This window comes from Aethalodelphis obliquidens, unplaced genomic scaffold (assembly GCF_003676395.1).
Source record: "Aethalodelphis obliquidens isolate GAN/ISIS:26980383/991018 unplaced genomic scaffold, ASM367639v1 scaffold8, whole genome shotgun sequence".
Classification (NCBI taxonomy): domain Eukaryota; kingdom Metazoa; phylum Chordata; class Mammalia; order Artiodactyla; family Delphinidae; genus Aethalodelphis; species Aethalodelphis obliquidens.
In genome coordinates this window covers 43807108-43830460 of record NW_020837952.1, presented here as the reverse complement: position 1 = coordinate 43830460, position 23353 = coordinate 43807108, and the positions used below count along the sequence as shown (strand labels likewise).

Sequence of the window (23353 nt, the reverse complement as noted above, 5' to 3'; positions counted from 1 at the left end):
GATACCTGTGAACACGACCTTACTTGGAAATGGGTTCTTTGAAGATGTAATCAAGTTAAAACAAGGTCACACTGGATTACTGCAGACCCTAATCCAATGACTGGTGTCCCTATAAAAAGAGGGAGCTTTGAACACATAGACAGAGAAACCCAGGGGGAGAAGGCCACAGAGGCAGAGACTGGAGTGATGTGTCTACAAGCCGAGGAAGGCCAAGGATTCACCAGCAACCACCAGAAGCGAGGAAGAGGCAAAGACGAATCCTCCTTCAGAGCCTTCGGAGAGAGCGTGGCCCTGCTGACAGCTTGAGTCTGGGCTTCCAGAACTGTGAGAGAATAACTTGGAGCCACCAAGGTTGTGGTGTTTTGTTACAGCAGCCCTAGGAGACTAATGCAGGGGGCATTCCCCCATGACACAGGATTTAACATCCTGGCAAAGGCCAAGAAAATGACTCTAATGAGCTCTTAGTGTGGCTCTCGGAAGCTTAGACAAAGTAGAGATGCCAAGAGGAGGCTGATGACTTTAAAAACATAATTGTGCATTAATTTCTAGTAATCAGTGCATTGTGGTCAGAGATTAGGGCCACTATGATTTTTTAAATAACTTGAGAGCTTCTTGGGGTTCAGTAATTGAGCAGAGCACATCTTTGAAGTAGATTTGACTATCAGTGACTTCCTCCTTTCAGTCTGACCATGAGTGAATTCCCCCTGTGAACAAGAACCCGAGGAAGCCAATTTATGGCAAAGGAGGTATCTCAGAGGTACGTGACAATGGGATCCACTGGCTCTACCACATAACTCCCACCTTCCAGGAGCTGGCTACTTGCCAGAGCTGAGGAAGCCTCTTAAAGAAGCAGCTGAGGCATCAGCTTAGAGATAAATTTCTGTGAGGATAGGGTGCTACCCTTCTGGGTGCAGTATATTCCATAAACCAACAATTATTGTATGGTACTCTGCCCCCAATAGGTAGAATACATGGGTCTGAGAAACAAGGGGTTAGAAGCAGGGGTGGCCCCACTAACCATCATTCCCGGTAACCCACTTGAGGGCTACCTCATCTCTTCAACTTTAGGCTCTGTGGATCCAGAAGTCCTAATCCCGAAGAAGAATTCTTCCACTTGGGAATACAATGAAAATCCCATTAAGTATATGGCTATGACTGCTGCCCAGTCATGTTGGGGTCCTCACACCAAGAGCAAAAGGGAAGGCCAGGGGTCACCACTGTAGCAAGGGAAATTGGTCCTGATCCGCAGGATGAGTTAGGACCGTTGCTTCATCACAGGAGCAAGAAGACATATGTTTGGCATTCAGGGCATGCACTAAGACGTCTCCTGATATTGCCTTGTCCAGTGTAACTCAAATACAGCAACCATAACTGGTAAGGGTATGTTAACCAGGGCATTAGACCCCTCAGGGATTGAGGACTGGATCAACCCACAAGGCAAGTTAACAGAAGTGAGGGGACTCGAGAACGGGTGGGAAGGAGGGACCAGCCAGAGCAAAGAGAGCTAGTGCATCCCACCAACTCTTCTCCTGAAGGTTCCTCAGGAATTATGACCACAGGGTCTTGGAGAAGCTGGACCTGGATGGAGTGAACTGAATGTGAGAAGCAAGTGGATCTGTATGGTGCAATAAGTGCACAGCCCAGGTCCCTTTTCTCAAGCCAGCACACTTCTACAGCTGCTAATCGCTTGCAGCTGCTCACTTCTTAGGAGAACTGCCCACCACTACATGGCCTCCATTATAAACCTCCATCCCTGCTGGGGTACCCACAGTCAATGACTGACTGATGCAGAGACATAAAAGATTGGTTCCTTTGCTCAAAGGGACAACCCAGTGCCAGTTATGCCTCAGAGCTTTCCACTGTGACCTGGCCCCTGTGCGTTACCTGAGATCACATCTCTGCTTCATTTTCTCCTTTCCTATCCTGCTTTACTCCCTCTCTCCCAATTTTTCCAGGAAGAGCTCTCCTCAATAAATCACATCCAGACACACACATCCCAATGTTCACTGCAGCACTATTTACAATAGCCAGGTCATGGAAGCAAGCTAAATGTCCATCAACAGAGGAATGGATAAAGAAGATGTGATACATATATACAATGGAATATTACTTAGCCATGAAAAGGAACGAAAGTGGGTCATTTGTAGAGACGTGGATGGACCTAGAGACTGTCATACCGAGTGAAGTAAGTCATAAGGAGAAAAACAAATATCATATATTAACACACTTATGTAGAATCTAGAAAAATGGTATAGATGATCTTATTTGCAAAGCAGAAATAGAGACACAGACGTAGAGTACAAACGTATGGATACCAAGGGGGAAGGGGTGGTGGTGGCATGAATTGGGATTGACATATACACATTATTGATGCTATGTATAAAATAGATAACTAACCTACTGTAAAGCACAGGGAATTCTACTCTATGCTATGTGGTGACCTAAATGGGAAGGAAATCTAAAAAAGAGGGGATATATATATACGTACAGCTGATTCACTTCACTGTATAGTATAAACTAACACAACATTGTAAAGCAACTATACTCCCATAAAAATTAATTCAAAGGAAAAACCAAAAGCTGGCACAGGAACGGGTCCAGGGAGCTCCAGTAAGAGTACAGAGTGTGGCTGGAGTGGGGTGAGGCAGGCAGTGAAGGTCAGAGATGAAGTCAGATTTCTCAAAGTCCTACAGATCATGTAGGACCTTGAAGGCCATTGAAAGGACACTGGCTTTCACTCTGAGTGAGGTGGGAAACTGGGTGAGGGGCAGGCCTTAGTGGTGAGCAGGGGAGAGATGCTATCTGTTTTAATAGAATCACCCTGACTGCAACCATGGGAGCAAGCTGCCTGAGGTTGTGCAGGCAGAAAGTAAATGATGTCACGGCAATTGGAATCCAGGATCACCTGATCTCAGAGCCTGGTCTCACAGACTAGCCTTTGTCTATGGAGCAGACAGTGCACGGCTGGTACATACATTCAATACACAACCGCTGAATGCTGAAGATGGACACAATACAGGGATTGGTACCATCACTTTAAAGGGGAGATATGAACACCTAAAAGGAGACCAGACTCTCGCTCAGTCTCCCTTGGGGAAAGCCTTCCATACTATAACTAATTAGGATAAAAGCGCATGCTTGCCTGAAGATCCAGAGGTTGCTGGCTACTTTGCAGCCCAAGTAAGTCCCTAAGCCTAAGTGAGTGGTTAAATTTCAAGACAGCAAGTGGGAAGAGCGGACAGTTGATTAGAGTGCAGCATGGTGTAATGATTAAGAATGGTGGGCAGAAATGTCTGGTCTGAAACCCAGCTCTGCCACTTATAAGCTGTGGGCAATTTACTTAAACTCTCTGTGCCTCAGTTTTCTCATCTGTAAAACCGTGATTATAATCAGCCCTACCTCACAGGATTGTTAATAGAATTAAATAATTTTACGGTACCTGGAACATACTAAGTGTTTATTATTATCATTTATTACACATAAGCAATTAGAGGGTACTCATATTATCATCTAAGTTGAAAAAAATCTGTATATCAGTTTTTGGACATGAATTTCCAAATGCAATGCTGTCTATCTGTTCCAATACTGGACGATAAGTGAATGCATCATCTTTCTTCCTACATTTGAAAAATATTATTGTACCTTTAGCTGATGAATTGTTCAGCTGCTTCTTATCAATGACTGTCTTTAGAAAGATTAATAATGCCTGGCTCTAATCAGCCCCATGTGCAAACTTCAGATGCTTTCCTGTGCATCTGCCACTCCCCTGAACAAGAGGAACACTCCGTGATCAAAAAACATCTATAAATGCCATCTAGATGATGATCTCAGCCTTAAACATTATTAGACGTTTATGATTTATACTGATTGCTAAGTTAGAAAGTCGGAATTTCTAACTTCCCAATATTCCTGCCCCTTACAAAACAGAAAACAGTTCTTTAAGGTCTTTTTATTTTTTTTTCCACATTGGATTCTGTCAACTGGTTTTATGTAAAAATCAATGAAGGGAGGGAAAGTCCATTACATGCCAGGCTCTGGGCAAGGCACTTTATATATAATTATCTTATAGACTTGAGGTTAACACCAAGTGCGTGGCAGAGCTGTTTTGTTGGAGGAGCCCTAATTCTGGAGCGTTGCTCAAAGACCACTAGAGCTGAGGATCCGTCAACTTAGATCGACGGCCAATTAATGCCTTTTTTTTCCCCTTCCTTTGCCAATCGTGTCTCTCTAGGGATCAGTGAAAGAAGAGGTGCGAGTTTGGCTTTATTTATTCTAAAAACATTCATTCTACAATTATGACAACAATGATAGTATCTAGCATTCATTTAGTGTATTCTCTGTCTCCAGAACTGGGCTAGCTGCTTTTTTATTGTTCCATGATGCAGTTCTGAGGAAACTCTTCAGAGTCCTAGACATATAACTTAATTTGGGGTTGAGGTCACACAACTTGGAAATTACTAATTTTGTTATATCCCTAAGTAAACCAATCTGGTAAACAAAAGGATCTTCAAGTTTGCGATCATCCAATCAAACACAGTAAAACCAGCATTTAGGATAAGTCCCTTACTGAAAAAAGTGATTAAATTTTAAAAGACAAAGTTGTAGAAGAACACTCCTAAGTACTTTTGGTTGAGTATTTTATAAACTAAGGCACAGAGTTTGGCGATTGTAATGGTGACTAGTCCAAAGTCGTGGTTTTTATTCCTGACTTTGTCAGATTCCTTTGTCATCACTTGAATATGCCAATTAAGCCACTGTGCCTTCCTTTTGCATTTTTAATCAAATGAACACCACCAGACGACGTTACCTGGGAGTGCTCAATGGAAGGATAAAACACTCTTAAAAGAATAGGTTATTGTAATCATTTCCTATGTTTGGCTGGTTTATCCTGCTGTCACTGAGGTAGGTTTTCATCTATACATGATAATTCAGTGTAGTTCTGATGGAAAGTTTTTTGTTTTTAATTACCAAAATAATAAGGTGCCCAACCCAATTCTCCTGCTAAGCTCATCAAGAGTGATACAATGGAAAATTTAATACTGACAGGAGGCCCTGTGTTATAAAATACAAGAAGTGGAATGAATCTCAGTGTGCCTAGAAATAGTCCTTCAAATGCTAGTTTTTAAATTTAACAGAAAACATAGATAGAAAAGTTAAAAGGAGATGCTAGGTGGCATTTTTCACTTACCAGGATTAGAAATAATCATAAAAAACCTATCAAGGATATTTTCACATTTATTTATGTCAGAGAGATTAAAGGAGTCATTTTACCTTGCACATAAGGACTGCTTATTAATTCATCTGTAAGACCTAGGAAGGCATTTACTATGTCTACTTTTAAAAATCACAAATTAAAATATCACATCATTTCATTCATTTATGGCAAACTCTCTTCCAATGGTAATATATTTTACTTTTTAAAAAAAGATTTATTTTTTGGTTTGGACAAAAACATTCAATTCAATGATAGTACTTAACACTTTCCCACTTAATCATGTAAGATTTTCTGCTTTAAATACTAATTTTTAAAGTTACTTTCTTCACACCATTGTGTAATTATCTTTCTCTTTGAAAACTACCCAATCAAGAACCACTTTATATAGTTTATATTACAAGCTACACAATTTGCAAATACCTAATTTTCATTTATAGTGAAAAATGAAGTGAAAACTTCTTAAAAATTTTTTCAGCTCAGAGCATAACCATATAAAGTGGTTCCTGATTTTGTTATTAGTATTGAATTAACATGAAACATTATCTCCCTAAATCTTTTCTAATTCAATGCCAAACACACAATAATGCAATATTACCATCTCCAATAAGTGCTAATCCTACTGTATAAGCAGAATGTTTGTCTCGATGTTTTCCTAATTCAACCTTATCGTTTTGATGCATCCTTTCCTCTAGGCACATAGTCTGTTGGAGCAAGAAGGGGCTCCAGAAGCCCTTTAATCTGACCCACTCACTCCTTTTTTAAATGTGCCTTTAAAAACATGAGGCACACTCTTTCAAACACCAGCAATGTGAAGCTACTCAGAAAGAAACCTAAAGTTTGCATTCAAACTTTACCTTTGTAAAATCCCCAACGAATCCCCCACAGCATTCTTCACTCCTTCCTTTCCAGGTTTCAGAAATTTTTCTTTGAAGGTATCAAATGCTTTAAAAGGCATTTTGAAAAGGGGGTATCTCCAAGCCGTCAACAGTCAGTCTCGGAAATTGTCATCCTTTCTCATTTCCAGCGTGGGGACCACTCTGCTTTCCTCGATGAACACCTGGAAGTCAGTTCTCATACAGGTGACTACTAAAAATCAAAAAGAAGATGAAACCCAGCCCAAATCTTTCAAGATGAGACAACACCCCCTGCCAAAAAAAGGAGAGGCCAAGTGGTGTGTGACTGGGAATTCGGCCCCTCTCAGCTCCCAGCTCAGCAGCAGCCTGTGGTGCTGTCTCAGGCAGCCACTCTCAGGCTGAGCGCAGCCCGGCTCCTGCCCTGGGCTGCAGCTGGAGAAGCTAAAGTGGGCTCCAGCCCACGAGGTGTCCCGAGACCAGCGACAGCATCTGCAGCCTATCTCCAGCCCCTCCTGCTGCTTCAGACCACATTCCCCTCCTGGCTCACTCGGCTCAGCTGTGGCTTTCCCTGAGCGATCCTTTCCAAGGTGATGCCATAGTAACCAGGACAATACCTGCCCCTCGGTCGCTGGGGCTTTTAATGCGCTCTCAGCCAGAGCAGGCACCCAGGGCGAAGTGTGTGAAACATTCACAAGTCCTCTGCTTTTCTGAGGTCTGGCCCCTAAGACAGGCTCTCAGCGACCACATTATGGCCTCTTATGCCTCTCGAGGGAGGCGTGAAACACTTTTTCTGTGAGACACCAGTATGGATGTGGTCCTTGGAGGAACACTTGCACTTGAGGAGGCTAAATGCAAAACCCAGGCCACAAACCTCTAGGAGGGCATTTATCTGGTCCTGACCAACAGCAGGATCACTCAAGGTGTGGTGTGTAAGCGCCACTGGGACCACTGAACTGAAGATGACTGAGCAGGTCCTAGAACCTGCTTACTGCTCTTCATCCTCAGGATAAGTCTAAATTCTTTACCATGGCACACAAGGCCCTCTGTGGGGCTCCAGCTTTGTTTCTTGTCACTCTGCTCTTTATGTCAGCTTTTCACTGAATTCAGCAAGCTCCCTATCACCTCTGAGGTTTACTCAGACTGTAGCCTCTGTCTGAATAACTCTCCTCACCCTTCATCTGGGAAATGCCGAGGGATTTTTTTTTTTTTTTTTTTTTGCGGTACGCGGGACTCACTGCTGTGGCCTCTTGTGGAGCACAGGCTCCGGACGCGCAGGCTCAGCGGCCATGGCTCACGGGCCCAGCCGCTCCGCAGCATGTGGGATCTTCCCGGACCGGGGCACGAACCCGTGTCCCCTGCATCGGCAGGCGGACTCCCAACCACTGCGCCACCAGGGAAGCCCGATGTCAAGGGATTCTTAAGTCTCACAGGGATATCTCTTCCTCTAGAAACCCTCATACACAAGGTTAGGTATCCCTCCTCTGTGCCCCCAAATCACCTGTCCTCCAAGCCAATAGGATCTGGAATGTAGTGGTATAACATAAATCATTGTTGGACTGGAGTAGAAATAGCACATGTTGCTCCCACATTGATAGGCGGCAGGATGACCCCTCCATAAATGATGCCGCCATGAAGAAACAGCCTTCATCCGTGAGGCTCCAGGGCTCCAACCCCCAGCCTGCAGGTGACTGACAAATCCTGTGCTTTAGACTCTCAGATTCCCCCAGAGTCATTTCCACAAGATGAGTCACTGCCCTCTGCAGTCGTAGTCCAAATCCTTCTCCAGGATTTGAATTTAGTTGATATAAATCAGAGCTGGATCCTCCGTAGGTTAAATACTACCACCAATAATAATAATTACTACGGCTAATATTTGTTGAGCTCTCTTTATGGTCCAAACTTTGTGTTAAGCATTGTTTACATATTATCACCATCTTCCCAACACTACTTTGTGAATAGTTAATTGTTATTTTCCCCAACTTCACTGACAGGAAACTGAGGCAAAGAGAGGTTAGACTTGCTATTTCAGATCCACACAGCCTGGCTCCATGCAGTCCTATTCTCATTCTCTGTCTCTGTCTTTGTCTCTGTCTCTCTCTCCTCCTCCTTTCTTCCACCCCCTCCCACCCCCACCACCCCATACTACCTCCTCTGACTTTACTGAGGTATATTTTGCATATCACACAATTCACCTATTTCAAGTGGACAATCAATGATTTTTAGTAAATTTACCATGTTGTGGAAGCATCACCATAAAGCACAAAGCAGGTAGAACATTTCTATCATCCCAAAAATATCCCTCATATTCACAGTTAGTCCCCATCTCCCATACCCCACACTGCCCCAGGCAACCATCAATCTTTCTCTCTCTATAGATTTGCCTTTACTAGACATTTCATATAAATGGCATCAACACACTATATACCATACAATATATTGTCTCTTGTGTCTAGCTTCTTCCATTTAATATGATGATTTTCAGGTTTGTCCATGTCACAACTTGTGTCAGTAGTTTGTGCCTCCTTTTCTGCTTTCTGTGGTATATTTTATTGTATGGACATACCACATTGTGTCTATCCATTGATGGACATTTAGGTTGCTTCCAATCTCTGGCTATTACGAATACAATTGTTAAGAACATTTGTGTGCAAATCTTGCGGTGGAAAAATCTTTTCATTTCTCTTGGGGAAATACCTAGGAGTGGAATTGGTGGACTGTATGGCAAGTATATGTTTAAACTTTTAAGAAACGGCCAAATTATTTTCCAAAGTGGCAGCACTATTTTACATTCCCAGTGGTATATATGAGGACTCCCATTTCTGACATCTTCACCAATATTTGTTGTCTGTTTTTTTTTTTTTTTGTATAACCATTCAAGTGGGTATAAAATGGTATCTCATTGTGGTTTTAATTTGCATTTCTCTGATGACTAATGGCATTGGCCATGTTGTCATGTGCTTATTTGTCACTGGTGTAACTTTTTTGGTAAAATTTCTATTCAAATATATTGCCCATTTTTAAAATGAGTTTTTTGCCTTATTATTGAGGTGTATGAGTGTATATTCTCAATACAAATTCTTTATCAGATAATACGACTTGCAAATATTGTCTCCCAGTCTACTGTTTGTCTTTTCATTTTCTTTATGCTACATTTTTAAGTGCAAATATTTTAAATTTTGATGGGGTGAGGTCCAATGTATCAGTTTTTGTTCTTACATAGACTGTGTCTTGTAAGAAATCTTTGCCTAAACTGAGGTCCTGAAGATTTTCTCCAATTTTTTTGTTTTCTAAAAGTTTAATTGTTTTAGCTCTGACATTTAAGTCTACGATCCATTTTGAGTTCATTTTTATGTATGGTATAAGGTAAACGTCTAAGTTCGTCTTTATTTTTTTGGCTGCGTTGGGTCTTCGTTGCTGTGCACAGGCTTTTTCTAGTTGTGGTGAGTGGGGGCTACTCTTCATTGCATTGCGTGGGCTTCTCATTGTTGTGGAGCACGGGCGCTGGCACATGGGCTTCAGTAGCTGCAGCACTCGGGTCCTAGAGCACGCAGGCTTCAGTAGTTGTGGCACATGGGCTTAGCTGCTCTGCAGCATGTAGGATCTTCCTGGACCAGGGAATGAAGCTGTGTCCCCTGCATTGGCAGGTGGATTCTTAACCACTGTGCCACTAGGGAAGCCCTAAGTTCATCTTTTTTCCATGTGGATATCCAGTTGTCCCAGCACCATTTGTTAGAAAGGCTATCCTTTCTCCAATGAATTGCCTTAGCACCCTTGTCAAAAATCAATGGAACAGAAATATAAAAAAATTATTTCTGGACTCTCAATTCTGTTCCATTGATCTTTATGTCTATCCTTCTACCAATATCACACTCTGTTGACTGTAGCTTTATAGAGTAAGTTTTGAAATTGGGAAATGAAAGTCCTCCAACTTTGTTCTTTTATTAAAATTGTTTTGGCTATTCTAAGTCTTTTGTGTTTCCATACAAATTTCAGAGGCAGTTTATCCGTTTCTGCAAAAAAAACCCTATCCAGCCCTGTGCTCTTAAAAGGATATTTTCAGGCCACCAACCTTGCCACCCACAACTCCTCAAGGCTGAGAATGCTAAGACTCCAGGAAATCACATATCTAATCACTCCACCAAAATGTCTTCACCTGTCTCCAAAAAGCTCAATCATTCATCAAATACAATCAAAATAAAATATGATAAACACACTCTCTTGCTATAGAAAACATCCCCTGGTGAAGCTTCTAACCCATTCCTCAATCCCCAGATAACTTTAGGTTACTAATCTCTTAGAGCACACAATGGAAGCACCACTAGGCAAAGACCATGTGAATCTCTTTTAAGGGTCAATGACTGCTAAGAGCACAAACCTTTTCTGCAGAATGTATTGCTCATGACACACACCTGAATCTGCAAAGGCTTTTTTGGCAGTGATTTAGATGTTTGATGATAATAATAACTAACACTTATGGAACACCCTCTAGGTGCCAAACTTTATGCACTTAACTCATTTAATCCCCACAACGACTCTCTCAGGTAGGTACTGTTTTTATACCATCTACAGATGAGGAAACTGAGGCACAGAGATTTTAAGTCAACTTACTCAAGTTCGCACAACTAGGAAACTAGGCAGAGACGGGATACAGACCCAGGAAGTCTGGCATCAGAGCCTGAACTCCTAACTTCTACACTAGAGCTGTGGATAATAGACACAAGAAAATATAAAGCCAGACTTTCCAGAACCGAGGCTCGTTTTATTCATTTGTTCCTTCTCATGAGGGCCTACTATGTGGCAGGCCTTTTTGAGACACTGGTGGTATAGGCTGAACTGTGATATTTCCCTTAAAGAAACAAACCAGAAAATGAATGAGTCCATATGGTGTGGTGAGTGACACATGTGGTAGTGGGAGCAAAGGTAAGGACACCTAAATTAGCTTCCTAAGGGAGTGGGAGAGGGTTTCCTAGAAGAGGGGATGATAGTATAAGCTTTCAGGGATGAAAGACCGAGGCAAACTAAAGAAAAAAAATGTAGGAGCAAAAACTTGCATGAGAGAGCATGGCGCCTGGGGGAAATTTGCATAGTTTCAGAGAGTTGGGTGAGTTTACCATGTGGTAGAAAACAAGACTGGAACAATGATCATGAGCTTTATATAATTTAGTGGTTACAGAAGAGCATTAAAATATGTGCTCCCCATCGCAAAGTAACAAATACAGCAAAGATAGATGAAATGATGTATGGAACAGAAACCCCTGAGGGCCATGAAACTAAAGCTTTGGTCTATGCTTAGGATATGTAGACTGAATATGCATTAGAAAAAAAATCCAGCCATTGCATGTACTCGATGACTTCCCATCATCCTGTACAGAAAGAGCCTCTTCCCTAGAGAAAATAAGATTGACTAGGACATCTTTAGAGGTGATTGCCCAGAACATAGCAATTCCTCATTCTCAGGGAACTTCCCTCTCACTACCACCCCCCCTCCTCTTTTATGGAGACAGGCCCCCCAAAGTCCTGTATATACTATAATGTTTCCCATCTCCTCTGACCACTGTTGGATGGACCAGCGATGGGCACCTGCACTGTGCTGAGCCAGTCAGATGCCAAATTTTCCTGTAATTTAACTTTAGAATTGAAAGACTGCTAGTTAATCTTTCAGAACCCTGGAACTGTAACTGGTGGGGGGAGGGTTACATTCACATTATGGACTGGAGATGGAGAGAACAATGGTCTGGCAAAGAGTAAGAGGAACGAAACACAATGAAACTTTAGCAGTCTGAGGATGTCTGTTTCTAATGGCCTTCCAATTCCTGTTTGTCTAGACCCAGCTGTCCTACCCTTGGGTTTCATGAATTACCCAATCCTTATAACAAATTGCCCTCCTTTTAGTTTACTCTAGCTAAGATAGTTTCTGCTCCTCACTGATAATCTTGACTTTATCAATGATTTAAAACCCAAGAGATAAAAAACCCAAAGGTTTTTGCTCTGGCTCTATTAGATGAGAAATAAAGATAAGAATGACAGTTTACCTCTTATTAGAAATATTGAAAGTCAGAAGACAATGGAATAATCTCTTTAAAAAATAGGGAAAAAATTGTCAACCTAAAATTATATACCCAGTGAAAATACTAATAAAAATTTAAAGTAAAATAAAAACATTTATTTGATATTTAGTCCTGAAATCCTGAAATGCCAATAGTGCCTGTACCTAACACCATGAGGGCAAGCCTGACCGTCCAGTTCAATTTTAGGTAGGACTCCAGTCTCCCAACAGTGAAAAAAGTGGATCTCATAAGCTGGTTGTTAGCCAAGTCATTCTAATCTACATAGACAAAAAAAAAAAAAAATATATATATATATATATATATATGTGTGTGTGTTTCTGTGTGTGTGTGTGTATGTATATATATACACATATATATATAATTTGCTCAAGAAAATAGTTTCATCAAACCCAATCAAAGTGTTAGGTGGAGAATTTTAAACAGGCTCAAAGCTAATGACCTAATTATTCACCTTTTAGGATAAGAAACTTCATAAGGAAACAGAGGTAATGAAGAAAATTAATCTTTCTGAGGCTCCTTCTCTCCTGAATTCTGTGGCAGCTTTTCTGAGCCCCATTCTACACCCCAATTCCATACTCCTCTCCCCCTGTCCACAGAACATACTAATACCAACATAAAACTTTCTATTTTATCCAGTATTTCTCCCAATCCTTTAAAATTTGTATATTGTTGATAACTATCATTAGTACTAATCTGAATGTATATAAAACTTGATTTTTTTCACTGCACTTCTATTTTTGACATTCTTTTATTAATAGTCAAATGTGCATACAGCACGTTCAAGTATCTCATTTGATTCTCCCAACCACCTGTGTAACAAATAATCAGGTAGAGAAACCAAGACTCAATTTTGCCCAAGGTAACCTGGCCAGTAGAATGTGGAGATTGGGGACTAGGTCCTTAAGCCCATTTCCTGAGCTTGTGTCACCACAATACACAGTACATTGTGATCCTATAAGTCCCACTTTGGGTACTAAAGACTGCCTTTAACATAACAATTCAGGAAAGATGTATTCAGAATCCTTGTGTCTTTAAAAATGTCACTGAGCACCTAATTACTGTCGGCCCTCCATATCTATGGGTTCTGCATCTGTGGACACAGAGGGCCAATAAGGGACTTGAGCGTCCCAGAGTTTGGCATCCTGTGGGGGTTACGGGGGGGGGGGATGGCTAGAACCCCCCCACACACAGATACAGAGGTGTGACTGTATAGGTAAGCTTGTGATAGTAAGAGTGAAATTTTTAGAAATAAAACAGGGCGCTGTTTTTTGAGATTACATACTAATCTGTTTGCTTTCACTAAAAAGTTCCACCAAAAAATAGGGCAAACCAATAGCAAAATAAAGAGAATTTAACATATAACACTGACGTACCAGCCCCTGGATTAAAATTGCCACCATCCACCCAAGGCTGATAATAAGACCACCCTTCTAAGGGGAGGCTAATGGGTACCTTTATCCCATTCTGCAGTCATTGCTTCCTTATCTGTCTTGCTGACTTGAGTTTCCTGATCTCATTTCATACTCACAAGGGAGAATGAAAAACTAGAAATGACAAAGTAGAATGACCAAACAGATATTATCTCCATTTTACATATTAGGAAACTGAGGCTCAAACTCAAGAAGTTACACAGTCACATAGTTTTTGGTGACATAGCTACAAAGTTACATAGTTTTTTGGTGGAGCCAGGATTTAAACCAATTAATTACAAATGCTCACTTCATTATACAGCACTGTTTCCAGCCCACAATAAAGCATAGTTAGTCCCATTACATTTCAGCTCACTGTGAGCTGGGTACTGGAATTCAATTAATTTGGCTCTATGTTCCTAAGTTATAGGAACATAATTTTATACCATTATTAAATAAATGTCTCTATAATTCTTTGCAAACATAAGGTTGCCTACATGGACACCCTAGAAACATATCAAGTTCTATTTTCAGTTCATCAATGTAACTGCTTAAATATTTTTCCCAATTAATGAAAATTAAAATTTTTCCCAATGAAAAACATTTCCCAAATTTTCCCTATTAATGAAAACTTTAAATAAAGTCAAACAATCAAAATATGGAAATATAGGATGTCTTTACACAGCATGGAATAATTTGAGTATTTTGTATTTTTCATAGAAGAATTTACATGAATTCCTTATATTTATGAAACACTTTAACTTCACTCTTCACTGCTCCTTTGAGGTTATAAGTACCTAGAGAATGAGGTTGGACAGACTATTCCACTTTACTGTTGAAACCAACGGGCATGGAGAAGACAAGTGTTGTATTTAGTTTTTTTGAGGTTTGGGGCAGAACTGAAGCAGAAATCACACCCATCTACTCATCTTCTGGCTGTCACTGGCTGCCTTTAACAAATTATTAACCTTTTATCTTGGAGAATCCCACTCCCAGAGCCCCCAGCACAAGACACTTGATGATCAATTTTTGAGCCTGTTTTCTTGCTATAAAGATAATTTATTTTTCTTTAATGTGTTACTTCCTGTTATATATTGGTATAGATTGGCTCAGACAGTCTGAAATCCTTACTTCTGAGTAACTGGGGAACTACTGGTTCATTTCATCCAGTATTATTACAGTGTGGAAATATGTTCCAGTTTTGCTTTACACACCATGAAAGTTGACTTAAAAATAAAAAGATTCAAGGATATCTTAGATTGTGTCCAAGATAGAACACAGAAAATCTGATAATTTAATAAATGCAGTTGGACAATAATAAAGAAACCTGAAAATGTGAGAGAAAGTCAAGATCAGAGAGTATATTTTGGAGGATTTTTCACCACCTTAATTTTTCTTGAAAGCACAAATGAAATCCAGAGTGTCCAGATAATTTCAATACATGAAGTAGAGAACAGGGTTCACATATCTAGGGCATCAAGAATCAAGATGGAACAAACCTACACACCTTCGACAAGTATTTCCTGTGAGGTCCTATCCTTCTCATAGACTCAATATTACAAGCCAGACATCAATCTATCACAGTCTGTCAGTTTTCAAAAACGTACATGAAAAGGAGCTAATGTAATGGACTATTACTTGGGAGATAGTGACATCTCCTGGTGGTTTATAGACTAAATTTATTCATGCCAGACATTTTTTCCCCCAGAAGCCAGCCACTGTTTTACGTTTTTATTTTATTTTTCGGGATCTTTGTTCCCTGGCCACAGATTGAACCCGAACCCTGGCAGTGAAAGAGCGGAGTCCTAACCACTGGACTGCTAGGGAATCCACCAGCCACTGTTTTAAAGTAGGTTTATTAAACTCACACGTGTGGATTCTTAAATTTCTGAAATGTTCAACGAAGCATAAATTACTTTAAAAATAACAATATTCCTCACTTATTTTATTCCTTGTGTTGGTGTCATCCCTGGCTTACTCAGCCAACATTAATTCCACTTTTCCTGGTCATCAAGTCATTTGACCAGACTTTCCTTAATTCAAGCAATTTTCATGTAATCTCAGAATTCAAAAGGACCTTGGGAGTTACCTACCCTAATCCTTTCCCCAGTGTGTCCAGCTTAATTTGGGAAAATGTAATTCCTAACTAATCATTTGATAGCATCAAAAACAATTTTTAAAAGGCTCCCTGCAAGGTTGAGCTCAGGGCCCATCTCCTCTAAAGAAGTCTTCCCCACTCCCCTAGCCTAGGTTGGCCGTCCCTCCTATGTTAAGATTTATCACAGCATATACCACACTGTCCTGTAATTGTCAGCTTACTCAGCTACCTTTTATAACCACAGTGCAAATTCCTTAATGACATGGCCTACATCTCATTACTATTTGTGTCCCAAGAATCTCATAGCCTATAACCTATTTTTGGCTTGTTTTTTGAAGAATAAACGTATTCAAATCACGCACGGTGAGGTATCTGCTCTTCATTCAAGTGGATATTATTTTAGAGGCCTATGTCCATCATAAGCCAGGTGAAGATATCTATCGAGTACTTACAGTATGTCAGGAGCCTTGTCAGGTGCTTCACACACGTTTATTTCATTTAATCCCAATGAGTCTGTAAGACGTGATCCTCATTTTATAGCTGAGAAAACTTATTCTGGTCAGTTGGTGAAAGAGACAAGATTTAAACTCATTCATTCCATATACTTATTTACACTTTACCTTGTTCCAAAATGAGAATTTCTAAGAACATAATACAAAACTTTTTTTTAAATGGAAATCAGAGCAAAGGAGAAATAAGAATTTTAAAAATCAGATAAAGCCAGAAGTACTGAACAATGCATACTATTAATGTCCTATATATTTGCTACAGATGGACTGCAAATTTGCCTGAACCTCCAAGCTGTTAATATGTGATTTGCTCCATTACTCAGACTTTAAAAGATAAGGGCAAACTAGTTGCTTAGAAGCACATTTACTCCTGATCTGAAACCTGAAGTTTCTCCTGTGGATCCTCAAAGAAACTATTTTATGTTAGAGTGAACTAGCGTCATCCTTGGCATGAATATGTTTCATAATACAGCCCAAAGCCAAGTGCAGTAACAGAAACTGATGTGTGGCCAAAATAACGCAACCCAGGCACAAAGGTCTCCACAGTGGTTTTAATTTCATTCAGAATTTCTAAAGAAATGGATGGATTACTCAATTTTGGGCCTCCTCCATAAAACTTTCTCAAAAATGAGGTTTTGAATGTTGGGCAATAGAGAGTTAAATGTTGTTCTCTGACAAGTATCTGGGTACAGATATCATTGCTGATTAGGGGCAGGTCTGTATGATCACTGGAGCTGGGGATAAAGATGCCATCCCCTTCTGACACTGGAGCAGTCTAAGGAGAATACCACTCAGTGAGAGGCCTTTCCATCTCTCCACAAAAGTGATCTTAAGAGCACCCACTGTTAGAGACAAGATTTTCTTAAAAACTATTTTGGATCTGTTCCAACTGAACAAACGTGTAAAGCAACCCATCCCACCTCCATAGAGCATAAATGCTATAATTTTAGCTTGAAATTTCCAAAAAAATATGCCCCCCACCAAACCCCAACTTTATCTGGCTCCAAAGTCCATGCACTCTATGCTCCTAATACGCCCGTGGACAAGCCCCACATTTGACTTTTGTTTGATCATTGCATTTAGTAAAACTGGCAGGGACTCGGAAGGGACCTGCATGAATGCTGATTCCTACATGCAAACTCTGGACATTAGAGTCTCATTCTCATATGAAAGCCAAGGCCACCACAGAAAGAACATATATCCAAAATACAGGAAAAAAAAAAGAAAGATGAAAATTGGAACTGCTCAAATAGGTATAGAGTAGCTAAATTATATTTCCACTCAAGGCACATTTCAAAAGAACTTTTAGAAAGGAAAGTTTTAATCTAGGCTACATATATACAATTCCCTATAGCTTTTGTTAGCAGCACATATATCCATCCTATGGCCCCATTTTTTTTTTTTTGGACAATTTTTTATTTTTTACTGAGGTAAAATTGGTTTATAACATATCAGTTTCAGGTGTAAAACTTAATAATTCAATTATTGTATGCACTAAAAAATAATTACAATAATAAGCCTAGTTAATATGTGTCACATTACAATTGACCACCTTCACCCATTTTGCCCAACTACCCCAATCCACTTCCCCTCCGATAACCACCAATCTGTTCTCTGTGAGTTTTGTTTTCTTTTTTCCTTTGTCTTTTAGGTTCCACATAAAAGTGAAATCATACTTGTATTTGTCTTTGTCTGACTTATTTCATATTGGCCCCATTTTTAAATGGCTTAATAGACTGAGGAGTCTTATCAGTGAAGGTAAGCTTAGGAGACAAAACCAGACATTTGAACAGGGAAATTTTAATGAATTGTCAACTAGTAGAAGTTACTAGTCCTTTTATGCCTTTAAAAGGCATAAAAAAGGACTCTAAGGAATTCAGAAGTAGCAGTTGCAAAAAAAAAAAAAAAAAAAAGGCAGCTACTACCTCTAGGCTAGGAGAAAGTAAAAAGAAAATTAAGGAACTAAAGACTAGGATAGGCTCTCTTCCCCACTCCAATCCCTCAAGCTGAGCGCCTTCTTTGGCGAAGGCGTGGTTTCCACAGGTACATTCAGCCACCAGTGGTGAAGACATTTGTCAGAGGGCCAGAGTGGGAGACAGCTGCTTGAGGGAGTGGCCGAAAGCAGCCCACTGGAGCTGCTCCCAAGTGGGGGAGTGTGACTGAGGCACAGCTGGGGTCCTCTGCTGGGGCTGCCGGGCTCCTGCAGTGAACAAAAATGGAGAAGCAGAATCCAGAAGTGACTTCTTACTGCTATTGCTTTGCAGTGCCACTTCAGGACCCTCTACCGACGAAGCCTAACATTCTGCCAAGCAGGCAAGGGAGATGCGTTTACAGGATCCAGCTCGAGTATCACAAAGCAGGGCAGAGAAGGATGGATTTGGAGCTGGGAGACAGTAAACTGATAACTGCCAGAGTTCACTCTTTTGGCGTCTGACCTTCCATATATACCTACATATCTAACACAGGAGCTACTGGCCACACGTGGCTATCAAGTACTCAAAATGTGACCAGCCTGAATTGATATGTCCTAAGTGTAAAATATACACTGGATCTCAAGACTAAGTACAAAAAAGAACGTAAAATATATCATTAAATTTTGTATCAATTCATGTTGAAAAGATATTTTGGCTCTATTACGTTAAACAAAATATATTATTACAATTAATTTCATCCATTTTTACTTTTTTTTTTTTTTTTTTTGCAGTACGCGGGCCTCTCACTGTTGTGGCCTCTCCCGTTGCAGAACAACAGGCTGCGGACGCGCAGACTCAGCGGCCATGGCTCACGGGCGCAGCTGCTCCGCGGCATGGGGGATCTTCCCGGACCGGGGCATGAACCCGCGTCCCCTGCATCGGCAGGCAGACTCTCAACCACTGCGCCACCGGGAAGCCCCATTTTTATTTTTTAATGTGGTTACTAGGAAATTTTAAATTACGTATGTGTTCTGCACTCCAGGTAGTTAAGTCCTCTCTGAGTGGCTAGAGCAACTTGGCTGCTTTGGATAGAAGTTTCTAATATCTAACAAGCTCCATTTTGGTGAAATGGCTTTTTCCACTATGCCACCCCCTCCTCAAGGTTATATGTTTTAATTCTACTACATGTCTGGGTACTGCAAGCACTGCTAACCTGGCTCCCCCAACCATCTCATCCACAATTCAGAGAAACAGCCCAGAGGCTGATTTTGACCACGAACATTTCCGTTCTATCATCTCCCTCTTCCTCTTCAATGCCAATTTTTCCAATGTAAATATATTTATGGTACCAAATAAGTACTGAACACATAATACTTACTATATTAAACCATTTTGACAAAAGCAACTCCAGAATTCATACAATAAAAGATATAATGGTAGAAAGCATGGGATTGCAGATCAGGAAAAAAAAAAAAAAAATCTAGCTTCTATTCCTGGCTCTAACTTTCTTGGGTTAGGGCATGTAAATCTCTGACCCTCTGTTTCTACATCTGCATGGTGTTGAATTATTTCAGTTTTACTCAAACTATATCATGAAGTCTTGTTAGGGATTGTAACCAGTTTTTTTTTTTTTTAATTAGTAGGATATAATAAAAAAAACAGAGTACACTATATGTATCAAAGATTTTCTGAAACTTTTGTTTCAGGTATAAATTTCATATACTGGGTTTGTAATGTAAGATATATTTCTTACTGAGTGTCACAGTTATAGCTTGAAAGCCAGCAACATAAATAATCTCTTAAGATCCTATACAGTTTGAATTCTTACAGATTTGTTTTGTTCTAAAATTATTTCAAGACCAGTAAATAACAAAGCATGAAATCACAACTTAATGTGGAAAGTTTCGTCAAAGCCGAAATTTATTTGGTGCATACTCTGTGCTTGCTATCAGGTACTTTCACATATACCTTTTCCTTTAATATGTAAAAGCAACCATGTGAGGTATTTTACAGGTTAAAAAACAATAACAAAAACCTATTTCCTTAACTTATTCAGGTGAAAAGAGGGTTATAAGCGTTCCAAAATAAAAACAAAACAAAACAAACAAACCCCAGCCAAGTACACAGTCTATTTCCATTTCTTTTTATGCATCCTCTAAATATATCACACACTTTAGCATTAGGAGAATAAAGAACCAATTCAAATAAAAGGGAATCTTTCTTGTAATTTTTGTCTACAGGTGCTTTTTAAGCTACTAACTTTCTACTCTAAGCCCAAGGGACTTAAAATGCCGTCAATATCTACCATAATTTTAAGGTGATCTATCTAGTACTTTGAAAATTTTGTTCACAGAGAGATACAAGCCTAAAAATAGCACTATTTTTTAGAGGCAGTTTCACAACAGAAAAAGGCAATGGTAACAGTTCGAGTGATAGAAATGATTTAAACAAAATACCTTCAAGAAAGTAAGAAAAAAGTGTAGAAAATCTTCTAAAAATGTAGCATCGTTACCTCAATGAATGAACAAATTTCAAGATGTGAAAATTACCTAAGAATCACATATTTTTTCAAATAATCTATTTTTATATTTAGAAGTTCAAATTATATAAATTGTTCTATTAAGTTTTCCTTCTAATTAGGAGTTCAACACTGACAAAGTTATTTTACAAAATAAAAAGCAATTTCCTAATGAACTGTGACTACTGAATTGTTACAAAGAAAAATTCTTCAATGTTAAGCAGTTTTATTCCTTATGTAAACTTTTCTCAAGATAGATATTGTGTTACGAACGAGACAAATAATCAGGTGCAGGTATGAATGTATTTGCCAAAAACATCTGCTCTTCCTACTGCTTTTCATTTCTTGGAAAAGTTTCTTTAGCATTCCTATCAGTCCTTCTCCTAAAACCATGTAACAAAATACAGCTCATACAGAAACCAGATGTTAAGCTGACTTTTTATTTTTTAACATACCCTCTTATTGAATGCTGCCAGCAATATTATCAACTTACATTTTATAATCAAGTACTGTATGTTCAGTGTGTGTATACGTATTTTTTCAATGAATAAATGTAGTGTCAGCACACTAAACTTCATATGACTTATTTTAAATGATTGCTGGTTTCAGATAATTAAAAACCACAAACTCTATGGCTGCGATTATAATACATTTATAGTTCTCTGAAAGATCAGTTTAAAGTTATAACATGATGGAATATAACGAAATACAAATGACATCTATAGCATAAGATTCCATGGTTGACTAATCAGCAAATCAAAGAAAAATATCAGAGAAAGGCCTTGAAAAAGAAAGCATGTTTCCTGTTAGAAGAATTTATTCTTTCTTTCCTAAAAATGGCTAATTATGGACATAAAAATGTTTGAACAAAGGGTCCTGAAATTCCTAGAGAAGATTTAAACTTCAGATGCAGTAACTGACGAAGTCAGACGTTATCATAACGTATCAAGCTGAAAATTAATCTTTTAGTAGCCAGAAGATACAAGTGCTCATTTTTAGAGAAGTAAAGTTTATTACATTTGAAACAATACAGCAGAAATCTCAAAAGTATACTCATTAAATATAGTTTAATTCTTACAAATCTCCTTTTGAAAATGCAATTCATATGTGCTGCAACCTCAGAAGTTTGAATTCAAAATGAAATATGGAGGCAGTAGTCAGGGAAAGCACATCAGAGGGCTTTGTCAAATATCTGTACAAATCAGTACCTACCTCTTCTGTCTGTGATACAGTAGGAAAAAAAGTGATTCTAAACATATCCAAGTAAATGCAGAAAAAAACATTACTATTTGAGGCAGACCATGCTAAAATATAATTTACAATGATTAGTTTGCATTTATGATAGTTAATAATGCCTTAGTTTGAACCAATGAAATCAAGGTTAAGTTAAATTCTGCAGTATTTGCTCAGTCTTTTGCACTAAACATTAGTTCATCTAAGAAGTAATAAGATTGGAAAAGCAAATGACCCGATCCTTTTCGTTAGGCTTATCATTTTCTCACTCAGTCACACTAAATGCAAACAAATCAATACAGCATCAAGATTTTTCACACAGTAAAAATGAAGACTAATGACTTGTGAAGGCAGACTGTGTACCATGTAGTATTTAACAGATGAAACTTGCAATTACCATCAACTCAATTTTTTAAATAACACCAAGATTTACAAGCCAAAATAAACATTTGATTTAAAAATTCTGCTATTCAAGATACTCAGGTGTCTTTTTTTCTCATTGAGATTGATATGGGTTGGGTCTTTTAAAAACCTGAAGAGGAGTTGGTAAGAGGAAAAAAATCCTCAAGGCTTTAAAAACCTCAACTGTTAAAGAGTCCATACAACTACTATGCTGGCATGACAACAGGTTTTTTTCTGTCAGACAAGACCATTTACTTTCCCACAGAAGTACTTCCTCCAAGCCAATTATATAGATGTAAATCAGCTTACCCATGATTAAAACTGAAGTGATCCTTCAAAAACAGGAGCATGACACCTCACCCAAAAAGATCTTTTAAGTCACTGCTAGCTGAACTGCTACTGGTCATAGTAGGTGGCGGCTGTGCAAAGTTCTGCGGGTTAAAGAAAGGATTAGTCTGCACACCGAAGGCAGACTGTCCTATCATGCGGGTCTGTGCTCCCATTACCGAACTGCCCACACCTGGAGACCCTTGAGCAGGCACAAACTGATTAAGCCACTGATTTGGTTTCTGTTGTGATAACTGGTTCATGCTAACTTTGGGTTTCTGAGGGCCAAAGAGATTATTAAGAGCAGACATATCTGTGGGTCTCTGCTGAGTCAGCTTCGTACCAGCAGGAGGAACACTCACAGCACTGAAGTTTGGCAAAGTGGAAGGTGTTCCCAATGTCATCTTGGCCACTCCAGGTGCGCTTGGACTGCTGAAGAAGTTCTGGTTTGTATTAACTGGCACATTGAATCCTGAAGTCTGAAAGCCCATGTTGGCATTTAGGCCATTTGTTAAATTTCTCTTTGTATTATCAATTGGTGTAGAAAACATCATACCAAGGCCCGTGGAAGGAACAGAAGTGAAGGTACTTGAAGAAGAAATTTTAGGGGTACTAACAGAAAGACTGGTCAAAGATGACATATTATCCATCAATGTGTCTGTCAGGTCCTTAGTCTGAAAAATATGAGGAAATTACTTTATCTCCAAGAATTCCAAATTACTTAAAAATTAGTAAACATTTGATAAATTTTATTATAAAGGACAGTTAAAATTAAGCTCAATAGTCTACACTAAGACAGCAAACCAC

The 23353-nt window shown here is 39.3% G+C and overlaps 2 protein-coding genes across 6 annotated transcripts in view; both read right to left on the bottom strand.

The window, feature by feature from the left end:
• The window catches only part of SLC17A8 (solute carrier family 17 member 8), a 63068-nt gene extending 44214 nt beyond the window's left edge, over positions 1 to 18854 (bottom strand). The window contains exons 1-2 of one of the 2 annotated variants that reach the window (XM_027107314.1): positions 16097 to 18854; positions 6070 to 6272 (exon numbers count right to left, since the gene is read on the bottom strand). In XM_027107314.1, coding sequence (XP_026963115.1) covers positions 6070 to 6170 — 101 coding nt within the window. In that variant the 5' untranslated portion in view covers positions 6171 to 6272; positions 16097 to 18854. Of the gene's footprint in view, positions 1 to 6069; positions 7311 to 16096 lie in introns of those variants that run through there. The other variant, XM_027107313.1, reaches the window with a different exon arrangement.
• Positions 18855 to 19955: 1101 nt separating this feature from the next.
• Positions 19956 to 23353, bottom strand: part of SCYL2 (SCY1 like pseudokinase 2) — a 59845-nt gene continuing 56447 nt past the window's right edge. For all 4 annotated transcript variants that reach the window (XM_027107309.1, XM_027107311.1, XM_027107312.1 and 1 more), the window contains one exon: positions 19956 to 23220. In XM_027107309.1, the coding sequence (XP_026963110.1) occupies positions 22576 to 23220 (645 nt within the window). In that variant the 3' untranslated portion in view covers positions 19956 to 22575. The remainder of the gene's footprint in view (positions 23221 to 23353) is intronic.